The following is a 15,809-nucleotide window of genomic DNA, read 5'->3' on the forward strand; positions in this document are numbered from 1 at the left end:
ATAACAATTTGTATGTAACGTAATCTTTTTGTTTTTCTTCCCTTTAATTTCTGCTGTGAAAATTGGTTACTATTTAAAAAATATTATCATACGTATAACTAATATACACTACTATGGCATGATTTCGATTATTATTTAAAAATTATTTATATCATTAATATAAATTTAAGGGTCAAAATTATTGAGAACTAAATGTTACACTTAGTCAACATTAAAATGTGAGCAACTTCTTTGGTTCTATTATTTAAAAGTATTATGTCAGATTTAAAATTATTATTATATTTATCTACTTAATTAATATTATTGATGGGCGATGATATGGAAGATGATAAATTTATTACGACAAAATGTCACGTTATATTAACTTCACCTCTTAATTTATATTGCAACTGAATTTTTTATTTATTTTAATATTTTCTTACGTTTTTTATCCTCTATCGAATGTAGAAAATACTGAATGTGAAAACAGAAATTTTTTTGGAAGGGAATACCAATCAAGTCTTTTGCATTAAACAATTTCGATATCAACTAATTATTACAATTGCTAAAAAATAAGATTTTATAATAAAAATTATTTTGCAAAATTCATTAATAAATGAGCTTCATAAATCATATTTTATGTACAATATTAATGCTTTATACGGTTATTTAATTATAAATGGGCTGATAAAAAAATTAATTTATTTTAGTCTAAAAAATAAGATTATCCTCTTTAATCAACAGCCTCAAATTCTATTTACGATACTTGTAAGTTATATTAATTAACTATTAGTATAAAATGAATTTCTATCTATTTTGAGAATTGCTCTCCATAAAAAGAAAAGTCATAATTAAAGATTAAAGAATATAATTAACTCGGAAATGTATCATAATTTAAAAAATATTAATTCAAAGAAAAAATAGAAAATAATTTCTCTATATATAAATGCATGAAAAATGGGCAATTAAAATGATGATAAGTACCAAAAAATTAATAATCTCCTGTTATTTATGATAAATCATTTAAAAAACTGTATAATATTAATTTATATCATTTTAGACTAGATTAAAATTCATTAAATCTCAAGAATTTTTATTAACTAGTCTAACATGTAAATGCTTAGTTATGCGATCCATAAAATAGTCAATAGTTTTATTTATTTTCGTTGAGTTACTTAACTTTTGTTATGAATGATATTGATTTGTTCATTAAAAGTTGTACTGTTAAATTTATCATAGTGATTATTTTTTCCACTCTTCAGTTTTATATTGAATATTTTTGCACCAATGTAACAATTACTTATCAATTTCATGTAGTAAAATTAATTGTCAATCAATAATCAAATTTGAAGATCACTACTACACATCTTATTTATTGGCACATGAAAATTCTAATATGGAACAATCGGCAAAGCAACCTACATGAAGCTGGTCACAGCCAATAGTGCAGTCAGTTTCTTATCGATACGAATGTAAATAATAAAAATCATAATAATTATCATCTCTTTCTCTAATTTAAAAAAAATGATATTTCATTCTAATTTACGTTAATTTAAATAGTAACTTTATCAATTTACTTTACTATTCACAATTTTCTATTTGTCTTACCCATTTTTTTTTACTTTCGAAAACATTAAAACTAATTATTATTTATTATCAATTACTACTAATTATTAATAATTAATAAAAAGAGCATGATACAGCTCTTTTCACTTTATTTAATTAAATTATTGCTTTGGGTAAAATATTTGAAGTTTACCTTTAAAAACTAAGATGGCATCATGTACCTTGTATTCTGTGGTAGTATCTCATTCATATTAACTGCTTGCTGTTGATGCATACTACTTTCTTTCAATGCTTGCTCTTTGAACACTGAAAACGTTTGACAGAAGTTTTGATCCTTCTGTAAATTCTGAATGTGTTGAAGAAATGTAGAGTCCTGTTTGATAAACGTTCCATCTTTTAGAAGGTAATTCAATTCTTGCTTGGACGAGTCTCCAATTGATTCTATGTTATTTTTCATTTCCGTTAATAAAGTATCTTTTTTTACTTTTCCTCTTCGAATACCGAGATGGGTTTGAGTGTGTTTATTCAAGTGATCCTTGCGTGAAAATGCTTTTTGACAAATGTTGCATAAAAAGTTCTTATCTCCAGAATGAATGACATAATGCCTTGTGAGATGTTCGTTTCGTTTAAATGCTTTTTGACACACAGGGCATTTGAACGGCCTTTCATCTGAGTGACCTCTCATATGTTGATCTAAATGTTCTTTTCTCTTCAGCATTGCACCACACTCTTTACATTGATATTTTCGTTCCTGAAATTTCAATAAAAACTCTATAATTTTTGTCAAAAAAAATCTATATTATTTTCCTGAGTTATTAAATAGTACTTTTAGGAGAAAAATTTTTGTATATAATGATTAAAGTAAATATAAATTACCTGCACATGTCCTTGAATATGCCTCTCAATATCAGTTTTTTCAGCAAAAGCATGATTACATTCAGGACAACAGTATAGCATGGAACCATCTAAAGCCATAGCAATTTTAATTTCACCAGTCTTAGCTCTGAATTTTACTTTACGTTCAGTTTTTGGAGAATCAGTCTGAATTTGCTGTTCAACTTTAACAGGTGGTTCAATCTTAATGGTACTATCGTTTATGGAATCGCTTTCTATGTGAATATTCAAATCACTTGGACTAATGTCTGACAATAACGAATCTGAGCTAAGAAAACTATTTCCATTTTGTAGATTATTTCTGAATCCCGGCACACTTGGAATATTTAGGATATTATTTTGGTGCTGATCTGTTTTTTGATCTTCTTCAGACTTTTCTTTTTTTATTGGATCAGTTTGCAATTTTATTAATTGTTGAAGAGTGAGTGGTAAAGTTGTTGCTTGTAACTTTTGTAAATATTCAGCCATTGCTGCACTTTGTTGTTGGAGATGAGCATGAGAGTCCAGATTATTATTTCCTGAGTTACTACTGATATTATTGCTCACTTCCTCTTGTTTTATAGATTGTGTGTTAATTTGGGATGTCGTTGGCAGGTACATATTTGGTAGTAATCTCACAGGTAAACTGTTTGATGGTACACTAAGTAATGGACTATTTTGGCTGTAATTTGGAATGTTGATAGTTTGAAGACCTTGTTTCTCACAAAGTTGCATCAAGGCATTTGGATTTGGCCAAGCCAGTAAAGTTCCTGGGTATTTATTCGCAGTGTTTACCTAAGATTGTTAGATTTCTTAATTAATAATTTACACCATGATAATTATAATTATATCAACACTAAATTGAATATTAAAGCAACTATAAAATTAAAAATAAATCGTCTTTTTTATAATTTAATATTAATTTAATTGGAATCTCAATTAATCAAGTTTTATATAAAAGTCTTAAAAATAACCATGCTTCTAGAAATTATTTCCATCATTTTCCATAGTTTACAAGATATTGTTGGTTTAAAAAAGCTTTTATGTGTTAAATTGAAAAATAAATTATCTGTAAATATTATGTTATTACCATTATAGACTGCTTTCCTGAATCACAAGCAGCAGCAGCAGTGGTATAAACACTATTTTGGCCAGGAAACAATTGTCCCGAAGTAGCTGTATAACTTGAACTTGACACAGAATTTGACCGTGATGTTATCTCCGAAAACTGAGGAAGTTGTTGGGTACCGCTTGACTCCGAAAAATTCATTTTTACTGTGAAAATGTCTTTCAAGTCCTTTCTAACCTTAATGGTGAACCGACCGATGCCCACAACTTCACAAAACTCTATTTTTATTTTGAAAACTGCACATATTTAATAATAAATCATATCTTAAAATTTTTAGGTTCTTTGAAAACCTTTCATTAATTATCTAATAGTATTAAGTTAATTATTTTATTAAATTAAACGAATTGTATATTATTTATATCATATTCACTTGGTCACATCACACATACGCTCTGCCTGTTTATCGCGTCGTTTTCTAACATGGCGTCTCAAGTGAGGTTAAAACCGATGTTTTCAGGTTGGTACTATGAAATGTTTTTGTTTACTCCAAAAAATTGTTCCTGGTTGCTATCGACCACTTTTTCAATCAAATTTGAATTAAAAAGTCTCATAAAAACTATAAGAGTAGTAAAAGTTTATCTATTTTTAAAAAAGTAAGATTTCTAAACCCAAAATACATAACACTTTTTAATGTTAGAATTTTTTTGACATTTAATGATAAGGTTAACTTCATTTTGACATTTCTTATACATATTTTATTGGTTATCCAACATTCGTCATATAAAATTCGTCGCATTGATTAAATGTAATAAAAAATTACAGGTGGATGGCTTCATATGAAGATAACAGTTTGAAAAATTTACGTCAAAAAAGTCAAGTGCTGTTAAATCGATTACAGAAAAATTCTAATCATATAATAAAAGAATTACAAAATTTGAAATTGCAAAGTTCGTAAGTTTTTATACTTATTATCACATTAATATTTATCGAAAAATGCTTTCAATAAATTTTTTTAGGTCACGTACTATAACCAGCAATCATCACGCATGCAAAAGTGGCAATCATTGCATTTCTTCGGCTCAACAAACACAACACAATTCCAACCAAGTCACCGGTACGTATTGTCCTAATTTAAACTATCAATCCTTGAGTCACAAACTTCAAAATCAAGGAGATATGACTGTAGGCGGAAGGATTTTAATAACATCTAAACGACCAGTAGAAGTAGAGCCACTAAGGAAACCTGTAAAAGGCTGTTATTGCTATCACAATAAAAAGAAAATACAAATCAGATCACCAAGATCAGCCACTAAGTCCATATGGCCATGCAACTACTGTAAAAGTCATTTTAATGTTGAACTTCCTGATTCTCAAGAGACACAAAATGAAATTTCCTCACCAACTCTCAGCTGTGACACATTAAGAAAGGTCCAGAAGATAAATTATACTCCGAGATCAGAATTTTTACGACGAGTTCAACAGAAAGCTTCTCAGAATTACAATCTTTGCAGATCTTGTTCCGAACCAGCAGTTCAACCTACTCGAGTAGCACGTAATATAGTTGATGATCCCTTAGACACGATAGAAGTTGATTCTCGATATGCTGAAAATGTGAAAAGTAAAGAATCTGATCCAAATCTTCGACCTAAATCAAAAAGAAATGGGGAAAAACATTCACCAGAGATTGAAACTATTTTTACTGCCAATGCATCATCTCGACCAACATCTAGTGGAATATTAATGAAAAAGACGATTTGTTCTTCAAAGTCAATAGATGAAAATATTGAATGCGGAGAAGAGGAGAGTCTAAAACGAGTAAGGTCAAAAAACAAACTAAAATCTCGAACACTGACGCAAAAAAGTTGTCAGTACGACTGTTGTTCAGTGAATGCGAGAAGAAAGAGTCCGAAAAAAAATAAAAAAACCGGTCAAGAAACATGTCTTCAATGCCACCGATGCCCTGGCCGGTGTCCTTCAAAGTTTGTAGCTAGTGGTTCAAGCGATCACGAAGATGAAGAAGTAATTAAGTTGCGTAAATTTCGGGAAAAAAATTATTACGATACTCATGGCTCGAGTAGTGCTTTATTATCTTCTCTAGATTCTTCTACACGCTTGAAGCAGTACGAAATAAATGATAGACTATTTCCTGTACCTGTTGATGGAATATATGATGATGAGGCTCAACCCGTTGTTTCTATGCCACGTTGCGCTACAAAACAATTTAAAAGAGTACATTACTTTCCTCAGTTTATTGTAAAACAAGATGAAAGAGCAGCTGGTTTGAGTAAATCTTCAGGAAAAAAACATCAAAAATGTCCTCTGACTGGTCATGCTATTGACATTAGAAGATTAAAAACACCATCGAAGAATTCGTTAGCATGTAAATTCCGATATGAAGATCAATTCGATGATTATCTAGGATATTTTTAATTTATCAATTGGCTAATGGAAAGTTTTTTACTCTGCTTCGTAAGAGGATAATTTGTATGAATAATGAATGATGTAAAGACGTAATTCATTGAATGCTATATTATTTATTGTGTCAGTCAACATAAATTTCATCGAAAATATTTAAAAAAATTGTCATTATAGTTGCAGTACTTTACTATGTTTATTACAAATATTGTTTACAGCTTTTTACTATTTTAGATTAATATATTTTCAAGTTTCAATCATAAATATAATTTTTCCATAGGCATAAGATTGTTTTAAACTAATAGTTAATTAAAAATAAGGTGAAATATCTAAATTAATTGAGCATGAATTTTTCTCAAAAATGATAAAAAATTACAATAAATATTGTGGATCAAATATTTAACGAACAAAAAAAAATTATAATAATCATTTAGTTTTAACGGCAATCGAAAGTAGCAATGAAAGACAATTTTTGAAATTGAATAAATTCAAGAATAAGAAACATTTTGTAAATATTTTTATAGGCGATATTAATTGCAATCATGTACTTGACATTGGATTCTTATGTAATAACTGAAATACTCGAATGACCGTGTAATACTTACTTCGATCAAGTACATATCAGATAGTTTTTAACCTGAATTTTAAATTTCTCATACAATCATTATTCAGTTTTAAATGTTTATGGTACAAATAAGCTTTTAAATTTTACAAATAGCTGAGCTATAGAACAGAAATAACTTGTGTTTGAATCATAAACCATGAATACTTGTGAGCACTAATGAATTGTCTAAGTCTCTAAATTGTATAAAAACATTTACATATTTTGTATTGTCCTAATTACCTGGTATTCAAGAATATCCCAGAGAGTGAGGTTTTTGTACAAATTCTATAGAACACGTGTGAAAAATTTTTCAATAGTGTGATATATATATATATATATATCATTACTAGTACTAAAAATTTAGTTTTAAAGCAAAACAAAAAATAATTAAAAATTTATAAACTCCAGTACAAAAAAAAGTAAATACTTTTATTTTCCTACGTTTTTTTCTGAGAATAAAATTTAAAGTGACGAAGTTTGTTTGAGTAATTTTACAATTCTTAGAAAAAAAAAAATGCAATGTCCATAAATAAACAAAAACTATTCATTATTTCAACAAAAATCTCATAGAAGAAGCCAGAAGTATTTTTCAACGATTGAAGCATTTTCTGGCATTTAAATTTACTCGACATATATTGATTAATTAACAATAACTTGTTAATTTATGACATTGTTTTTACAATGTTTCTAATTTATTATGTCAAAGATTAGCTCATAGCATAAATGACACGTAAAAAATAATTGTACAATTATTAATCAATTTCTTCGTTCTTTCTGCTAAGCTTGATGAAGGTTTTATGTGATGACTCCTTCATTTTTATACTTAATTAATAAATAATTAAAATACTAATACAACAATCTCGTTGCATTTTTCTCTTTTTAATCAACGATATCATTTGAACCTTTTTATTCTAGAAATTGTTCATTTATTGGCTGTAATAAGTTATTAATTTCTGACGAACTTTATAAATATTAAAATTTTCTAATCGTATAAATCTAAAAAATTACATTAATTATCTATTCATAATATACATCAATGCAAGCATTTACAATTAAATAATATTGGCTCGAATTGTAACAGAATATTGACGTCAAGTATTATTAAAACCTTTCAACTTCGAAGGTGAATTATGGTAAAAAAAATATCTTTTTCATTGTACTAGTGATTGCTAGAGAAAAAAGAAAAGTATAATACACTCATAATTATCATAACAACAGATTAGATATAGTTTGAATTCCAAATGATATATATAGTTTCCATTCATCCAACGAATTATAATTACTAATTTTGGTTTCCTACCCGAGGATAAGCTGGGGAAATTGTTTATTCGTTATTCTCGTAGTGGGGCAATACTTACGCAGTTAAATACTCCCAATGATTGAACAGGTAGACACAGTCTGAACTCGCACCCGATCAAGGAAAGACCAATATAAATTTTCCGTCGAAGGAATTTTTTCTCAATCGGGTGCATTTTTTTTTCTAAATTTGAATAATTTACAATACAATAATTTTCATTGTATAAAAATCATCATGGAATATATCGTGTTTCTAGTTTTAGGATTTATTGCAATAAACCAGGGTGCTGAATTACGTGAGTGTTAAAAGTATAAACACATATTTGGTAACTTTTTTTATAACAATAGTAACACTAAAATTGATTACTAATTTTTTTAAAATTATGACCTGTCTGACTGTTATTCAAAAAGATTATATCAGGTTGATTAATCGTTATTTATAAATAGTAAAATCATTTAATAGTGCATCTTACAATTATTTAAAATCAAAATTTATTCTCCCCAACCGGCGATAAAAGAGAAAGTCGGTTACTGCAGAATTGTTAGTCGGGCACGGGTAGTATGCAGTTTTACTGCAGGTTTCTGTAATCAGTAATCCCAGATACGGCATTGCGACACTTACATCAAGATTATTCAATAATATTTTATCGTTCCAGCTTCTAGCTTCAAGATCTGTAAGCAAAGTGACCCGAATCTATCAGCATGCGTTGATGAAGCGGCAGTGCAGGCCATTGAATCTATGGCTAATGGTAATTAAAGCTTTTACAATAATATTTTAATTAATACATTTTTAAATAAAAATACTTGTTCTATTTTTTCAATTTATTCCAATTTTTCTTTATCTTAAAATTAAATTCTTTTATTGAAGTCTTGTAAATAATTTAATTAATAATTATAGTAGATTATCAACAGTGGGATTAGTGATGTAACTTGGAAAAGTTGATCAACTACTTTAATAATTGGTTTAGAAATTTCATCTTCATTTCGCTAGCCTTTTTACTTTTATTAGTATATTAATAAATATCATTTACTGCTATTGATGGTCATTGTACCATTAATTTCTGTTAACTGATATTAAACACATGATATAATTTACAAGTGACTCTTCACTTCCGCACACTTGATTCGGTTGAGTTGAGTAAGCCCATATAGTTGGTTGCTTTCTTTTTACAGATGATCGCACGTAGTGCCTTGAGTGATCAAAAAATTTTGTTATTGTCACGAACTGTTGTTTGATTTTCTTTTACTTTAAACAATAGCTAACTCAGTTAATTGAACTCAAGTAATGGTTAACCACTGGATTTTACTTTTTATAGGCATTCCTGGTCTAAATGTGGCTCCTGTGGAGCCTCTGTTGATTGAGCACATGTCTATTGGTCAGTCTGGTAATGTGGTTTCTCTGGAACAGAATTATCAGAATATTAAGGTCTATGGATTGTCTAAAGGAATCAAAGTTTCCAATTATGAGTAAGTCTATGAACTTGTAAAAAATTCCTTTTTCAACAATGAAAATAGAATGAACAAGTGGATTTTCCTTTTATGGCGAGATTAGTAATTTATTAGCTGACTCAACTTGAGAAAGAACTAATCTCAGCAAATCGATTTATCTAGGAATTTTACGTTCAATCAAACTATGTGGTAACTCGCAAGTATACATATGAGTAACGACATAATTTATATTCATGGCTAATAAAACAGTCGAAGTTTATAATAAAACTTTAGCTTAAATAGTCATAAATAAATTTTTATAGAAATTTTTAAGTATTCTTTGATGCTACGATCCATAAAGTGATTTTTAATATATATTTTTATGGGTATTTGCAATCAATTGAAAAAATTTTTTAAGTGATATTGTTATTTGAAAAGAGAATACTGTCAACATTATTTATGTTTGTTGTTTTTCTAGAATTAATTATAACTAATTTATTCAAACTATTTCTCAAATGAGATGAATAATTAAATATATTACTCATCAAGTATTGAAATCGCTTACATCTTTTTTCAGAATCGACTTTGATAAACTAATCTTCAAATCGGATTCAATCAATCCTCAAATAGATTTCGTGGCTGATTGTAAAATTGATGGAAAATTATTGGTATTACATCTTCATGGAAGTGGTCCCTGTAATATAACAATGAGTAAGTAAAAAAAAATACTAATAAAATAATAATTAAAAGAAATAGTTAATGAACAAATAAATTAATTTATTTATAATTTATTAAAATGAAAAATTTTTTGTAGAAAATTTACAATCTAAAAATGTTTATTATGGCGAAAAGTATGAAAAAGATGGAGAAACTTACATGAAAATCAAGAAGTTTGTTGTCAAATTTATCCCAGAGAAAGTCATACTTGACTTTGAAAGACTATTCGAGCAGAATAGCTTCTTTAGTACTCAAATTAATTCAATTTTAAATACTAATTCTGATCTGTTATTCAAAGAACTTAAAGGCTCTTATGAAGACACATTTTCCAAAGTATTTGCAAAAATAGCCAATGACGTATTTTCTCAAGTACCATTCCGTAAAATATTTCCAGACTAGATCTCATCCATTTATTAGTTAACTTTTTACATGTAAATAAACTCATCACCATAATTATAATGATACTGATAATAATTAATGATATTGTATAATACAATGTATATGTATATTATATTTAAGAAAAAAATTTATTGAATGATAAATAAAAAATTATTTTCTGAAAAGAAACAAATAGGCATTTATTCACAAGAGGCGGGTGTAGCTACATTGTTTCATTCGATTGCTTTATAATATTTTTTGGTTTACGTCTGTTACAATAATCGGTCGTTTTGACTATGCATCATATGAATGGATGTGTATATTGGGTGGGTGCATATCAAATTAACACTCTTTTATTATTATTTATCTTCTTCCTTCATACTTGTATAGCTTTTTACCATACATCGTTCATTCGAATAAGTGATTCAAAATATCAACTTTACTCGAATAAATTCAGTGATTATTATCTTAAGAGTTTGTTACAAATATAGGACGAGAAAATGACGGTGATCTTATTGTAGATTTAAATGCAATTTATGAAATGCTTGATTAATTCAGTGGATGACAATCTTCATGATGAATATTAAGGAATTTTCGATCGACGACCGATCTTTGTGTCGACGGGGCAATAGAGAGAGGTACGTTTATTATTTCGAGTCACTATACTTATCGATGAAGCATTCGTGATTTTTTTGTGCAGAATAACATTTTTTTTTACTATTGGTAGTGTTATCATTTGTATTTTTTAATCATTTACTGTTAAAGGATTATTAAATGTCACAATTAAATATATATAATTTCATTACTAACACTAGTATCATCAGTTACAGTGGTTGTCAATCATCTTTCACATTTTTTATACCACTTTTTTTTACTCAACATTCTTTTTGTTAATATGTTGTTTAATGAGACTTATAAGTCTCAAAAAAATTTTTCAACACTTATTAACAAACAATTAAACTAATGCGCGTGTGTATTTTTGTTTAATATGTGAATATGTGAGTGTAAATGTTCTTGATAGTTTTTTTGTATCTCATTTTTTTTTATCAATCTTCATTTATCTTTCCATTTAATTTCATTTTGTTCTTCGATAATTTCTTTTATATCTCGTACAATAGTGCAAATCCTTAATCGTCTCTTTTCCTACCACACTGAAACACATATGCAAAATATTTACAGACATTCTTCACATTTATTCTGAGCCGAAATGTTTAATTGTAATATAACTTTTTATTTTACTTGTTGACATAGGCGGGAATATTTATCGTATCATTGATTAACACGGCTTATCACGATTATTATCACTTAGTTATATTGTATCACTTGCAAACGTCCTCTCATCCCACGCCTATATTTATTTTCCTATAGGATCCACGTCTTTTCCCGGATTAGTTATTTAAATTTTATTTATTATCCACACGATTGAAGAATGGAAGGAACGAAATTTTAATCGTTTACTAATTTTATAGGAATACATTAACGGCGTATCAATTAGCGTGTGTGACATATGATTCACTGAATATAATTATTTAATAAATTTTTCATTTTTATAATCGATTCAGATTAAAATTAAAAACTAACAATTTTTCTACATTTACAATCAGTATCACGATTTCAAAAATTATAGCCCAAATTACACTTCACAATTTTTATAGAATAAATATTTTCATCAGCAGTTGAGCTGAGATATTTTATTATCATTTTATTTTAAAAATGAACGTAATAAAATTAAAAAGTAAACCAACATAACTATTAATTAATGTGACTTTTATAAGAGCTTAATAGTAAAATCAAAAAGATTCAATGTGTTCATCGCACGTCACATTACGCTAGAGAATATAAAATGTAGTATAGCCGAGGTAATTTGCATTACATCTATAGCCAATACCTGGCGATTATAACGCTTATTCTCTTCTTGTCCCCGATATTACATAATATTACATAATATCATAGTCACTATAAATTTACTCGTTGGCGCGCGCCGAACGTCGAATGTACCTTTTTCTTTTTATCAATCTCTGACAAGTTTCTTTCTCATTTTTTTTCTCACTTTCTTTCTTAACATAAAATTATTATAAAGGCGGGCATTAGCATGTCATATTTACAATATCATTCGTTCATACAAGATTTCACATACACATTACGATCTTTAATTCGTTCAGTATTTAGATAATCGTAATTTCAAGTGCTACTAGAATTGTATTACTCTTATGATTCCTTTCAAACAAGTTTAGAATGCATCACTTACTCTCTTATACATTTAATAGCATTTTTCATCAATTTTCAATTTACTTTATGTCATTTCGAATTTTTCTACTTCGATATCATATTCAAATTCTTTTTTATAACTTACTATAAACGATGAACTCTCAATAATTGATTGTATAAAAGACGCTAGAATAGCAATTATCTTTCTCATTGACTATTTATCATTTCAAATCTCTTTGTAATAACATTTTGGACAGTAATGATTGTTACAAACGTCGAAATAGCGAAATCCAAAGTGCTTAACACTCTTATTTAATTTTCAGACTCATTTCAAACTGTATATGTGTAATGTTTCTATGTTTTGTGTGGTTGTATGTAAATTTATATTATCTTATATCTTATATCAGTATTTTTTTTAACGATTAATGTATACGCAAGTTTACAATGGACTATTACAAACATTATTTATCCGAGAAAACATTTAAACATTTTTTTTTTACTAATCGAAATGCCATTTTAGACATTTTACATTAATAATAAAAATAATTATTGACAGTAATAATATTCTTATAATTATAATTATAATGATAATAATAACGTATTCGTGTTTCATAATATTTTCTCGATTAATAATTATACTCTACGACTAAAAGTCGTGCTAATATTTGTCATATCACTTCTTACGCAAGCTCACCTATTATTTGGCATAAAAAATAAGTTTCCTATAATATATGTGATTTTTCTTCGTGTATGTGTACATGAGTACTCAAGTTAAAATGTTGCTGGGTAAGTAGGAAATAGGTTCTTTACTTAATGATTTTACAGGAATGTCATAGTTGTCATTGTTAAGTGTCTTTCTGTGGTTTAACAATAAGGTGTTTGGAATTATTTTTGTTTTTTATAATTTTTTTTTTCTTTAAAAAAAAAAGTAAAATTTTCTTCTTTAAGTCTGTACACTCAAGATTACATACACTGCAATGTATTATTCACGATAAGCTCTCTATGGCTCCTTAGAATGCTTTTTGAATATAAATAATGACATTCTCACATTGGAGATTAATTCTTTATAATAATTATTATAATAATCATAAGAATAATATTAATCCATTTATCATATTTTTATATCCTTTATGTACAGACATTTATTTTCACTCTGATAAATCACATTCACTCTTTGTAATTAAGCAATGATAGCGTCCATTATTTTCTCTATAACGTGAGAAAACTAATGGATTATTATCTCAGGACAAGCAACACTTTGGGCGTCGTATGAAGTTCGAAGACATAACATAGGAATATCATATCGACGTATTTCAAGCTTAATCTCTCATCAACTGTAGCATTTAATTTATTTATTATTTATACTATTATTTTATCATTAAATTTATTTTTTTATTTATTTTTTTTTCATCAACGCCTTATAAAAGGTGGGCGTACAATAAATCACGATAAGCGTGATATTTCATTTACTAGTCTTATTTCCCTTGAGTTTATCCTTTTCTGCATTGATTTACGTGCCTTACGCAGATAGACAATGAGTGCTTAGGGATTACTCTCCCAACGAGCGAGCTGAATACGTCTTGTGTCCAATGACGGTGAGAGCAGAGACCTTAGGGATGCACTAGATGGAGAGCTCCCAAAGTATTTAAGTGTCAATGGGGATTGCAGATGCCTATGTCGGATCACCTCTCGCTCGGCAGGCAACGGCCATAGTTCCTGGCGAATCGATCGGCTTGGTTGATTTAACTATACACTCCACATCATCAATTCTTTCAATTATATTCATCGAAAATCAAAACAGAAATCTCAATCACACAGGCTAACTTTATTACTGGTATTTAATTAGTTAAAAGCTCCGAACATCCTCGACCTCATCTTTGGAATACAAATTTATTGTCATCATTCTAATGCAGGAAAATAATAACGTAGATTAGTTCTTATCCAATGACATAATTTTGTTTACCATACTATTTTACATGAAATTTTATATTCGCGGATTTCTTTGTCTTTTCAAAATTTATTTTAATGCATTTTTTTGTTATTATATTAATCAATTTAATTGCCGGAGCTTTCAACTTGATCAAAATCAATTTTGAATATTGCAAAAATCTAAAAATTGGCACTTACCTGCAGCGAGAGAGCCTCATCTCAGGATTCACTCTGTTTATTTCTTCTTCCAGTTAGAGAACCTACAAGAGATTTAAGAGTTGCTCCAATTCCTCGACCACTAGGGGTACTAAGATTATTAGCATTTCTAAAACCTTGTGGATGAGCATCAAGACATTTTTGGTACCTTAGCTGAAAAAATATAAATTGATATTCACATCATTCATAAAATTATTTTATTATTTCTTTTATCATTAAAAATATTTTATCATTTTCTAGAGAAAAAACATAATTTTATACTATTAAACTAACTGCCTATAGCCATCGCATGTGTTGTATTATACATTTTGTATGTATTATCGATTGTTACTAGACTGGATTTAAATTTCTACTTAGATTAAATTTTCATTTCCTACTTTATTTCTAATATTTAAACCCTTTACTGGACAAAATAGAGCAATAGAATTATCGATATCATGTACGGATGTATGTAGATGATTAATAATAATATTTATTTTTATCAATTAATTGTTCTGATTCGTTATTATAAAAAATATAAGTTAATCTTTGATATTAAAAGATTGAAATATTTGAAATAATTTTTTTATTTGTGTCAGAACAAAGCTCAGCATGAAATCGAATATCAAATAAATATTTATTACAGTGCCATTATAAAATAGCTATTAGATATTCAATCTTGAGATTGTCATAAGTTTTATCTGAAATGTTGAATTTCAATTAAATTAAAAAAAAAAAAATAATTCCAACAGCTGAATAGTTCCTTTAAATATTCTTTTAAGTTATTGATTTAATAAATTATCATTTTTCTACAGTCTAGACTATTATTGATTGAAATATGATGATTTTTTAAATACCAACCTTACAGGCAGCTTCGATTGTTTTACAAAGAGCACCACTACTGGGTTCACAATTAAAAATATGTGCTATGAATAAATCTTGGGCTGTGTGCATGATAAATGCACATTGTTTGACGTTTCTTCCAATGCCTAGGAAAGACAGGTAACGAACACGACACTCTGTTATCAGTTTTTCATCCTGAAAAAAACACAAGTAGAAATTAGATTATTGTTTTTTTTATTGAATGGTTTTTTTTTCTACTTGAATAACAAAATTATTTCAAATGTTTAAATGGATATCGTAATCAATAAT

At 27.8% G+C, this 15,809-nt stretch overlaps 4 protein-coding genes across 13 annotated transcripts in view; 2 read left to right on the plus strand and 2 right to left on the minus strand.

The window, feature by feature from the left end:
* Positions 1-987: 987 nt before the first annotated feature.
* LOC118066335 (zinc finger protein 875-like) lies at positions 988-3,942 on the minus strand. Its single transcript, XM_035082296.1, has 3 exons — positions 3,509-3,942; positions 2,422-3,213; positions 988-2,296 (listed from the first exon to the last, which is right to left on the minus strand). Exons 1-3 carry the CDS (start codon positions 3,686-3,688, stop codon positions 1,748-1,750), a joined length of 1,521 nt encoding a protein of 506 aa, XP_034938187.1. The 5' UTR covers positions 3,689-3,942; the 3' UTR covers positions 988-1,747.
* An 83-nt stretch (positions 3,943-4,025) lies between these two features.
* LOC118066266 (uncharacterized) lies at positions 4,026-7,348 on the plus strand. Of its 2 annotated transcripts, none has more exons than XM_035082186.1 (3): positions 4,026-4,140; positions 4,310-4,438; positions 4,504-7,348. In XM_035082186.1, exons 2-3 carry the CDS (start codon positions 4,314-4,316, stop codon positions 5,915-5,917), a joined length of 1,539 nt encoding a protein of 512 aa, XP_034938077.1. In that variant the 5' UTR covers positions 4,026-4,140; positions 4,310-4,313; the 3' UTR covers positions 5,918-7,348. The 2 variants fall into 2 exon arrangements, with proteins under 2 accessions (XP_034938077.1, XP_034938076.1); XM_035082185.1 differs by lacking the exon at positions 4,026-4,140 and adding an exon at positions 4,185-4,209.
* Positions 7,349-7,885: 537 nt separating this feature from the next.
* Positions 7,886-10,438, plus strand: LOC118066268 (protein takeout-like). The gene is made up of 5 exons (XM_035082188.1): positions 7,886-8,098; positions 8,459-8,551; positions 9,119-9,269; positions 9,808-9,941; positions 10,045-10,438. Exons 1-5 carry the CDS (start codon positions 8,038-8,040, stop codon positions 10,344-10,346), a joined length of 741 nt encoding a protein of 246 aa, XP_034938079.1. The 5' UTR covers positions 7,886-8,037; the 3' UTR covers positions 10,347-10,438.
* A 61-nt stretch (positions 10,439-10,499) lies between these two features.
* LOC118066265 (protein Fe65 homolog) overlaps positions 10,500-15,809 on the minus strand; it is a 115,373-nt gene continuing 110,063 nt past the window's right edge. For 5 of the 9 annotated variants that reach the window (XM_035082182.1, XM_035082181.1, XM_035082176.1 and 2 more), the window contains 3 exons: positions 15,519-15,695; positions 14,661-14,831; positions 10,500-14,302 (listed from right to left, as the gene is read on the minus strand). In XM_035082182.1, the coding sequence (XP_034938073.1) occupies positions 14,682-14,831; positions 15,519-15,695 (327 nt within the window). In that variant the 3' untranslated portion in view covers positions 10,500-14,302; positions 14,661-14,681. The other 4 variants (XM_035082179.1, XM_035082178.1, XM_035082177.1 and 1 more) reach the window with 4 other exon arrangements.

This window comes from Chelonus insularis, unplaced genomic scaffold, assembly GCF_013357705.1.
Source record: "Chelonus insularis isolate UGA/USDA-ARS -01 unplaced genomic scaffold, ASM1335770v1 contig_339_pilon, whole genome shotgun sequence".
Classification (NCBI taxonomy): domain Eukaryota; kingdom Metazoa; phylum Arthropoda; class Insecta; order Hymenoptera; family Braconidae; genus Chelonus; species Chelonus insularis.

What these genes read in the sequence shown, in the direction of transcription:
- LOC118066335 (XM_035082296.1), bottom strand. Translation starts at nt 3,688, where the DNA reads ATGAATTTTTCGGAGTCAAGCGGTACCCAACAACTTCCTCAGTTTTCG. An exon ending in CAGGAAAGCAGTCTATAATG is followed by an intron (nt 3,214 to 3,508) that starts GTAATAACATAA and finishes TAACAATCTTAG; the next exon opens with GTAAACACTGCGAATAAATA. An exon ending in ATATTCAAGGACATGTGCAG is followed by an intron (nt 2,297 to 2,421) that starts GTAATTTATATT and finishes TTGAAATTTCAG; the next exon opens with GAACGAAAATATCAATGTAA.
- LOC118066268 (XM_035082188.1), top strand. Translation starts at nt 8,038, where the DNA reads ATGGAATATATCGTGTTTCTAGTTTTAGGATTTATTGCAATAAACCAG. An exon ending in AAACCAGGGTGCTGAATTAC is followed by an intron (nt 8,099 to 8,458) that starts GTGAGTGTTAAA and finishes TTATCGTTCCAG; the next exon opens with CTTCTAGCTTCAAGATCTGT. An exon ending in ATCAAAGTTTCCAATTATGA is followed by an intron (nt 9,270 to 9,807) that starts GTAAGTCTATGA and finishes ATCTTTTTTCAG; the next exon opens with AATCGACTTTGATAAACTAA.
- LOC118066266 (XM_035082185.1), top strand. An exon ending in AATTTGAAATTGCAAAGTTC is followed by an intron (nt 4,439 to 4,503) that starts GTAAGTTTTTAT and finishes AAATTTTTTTAG; the next exon opens with GTCACGTACTATAACCAGCA.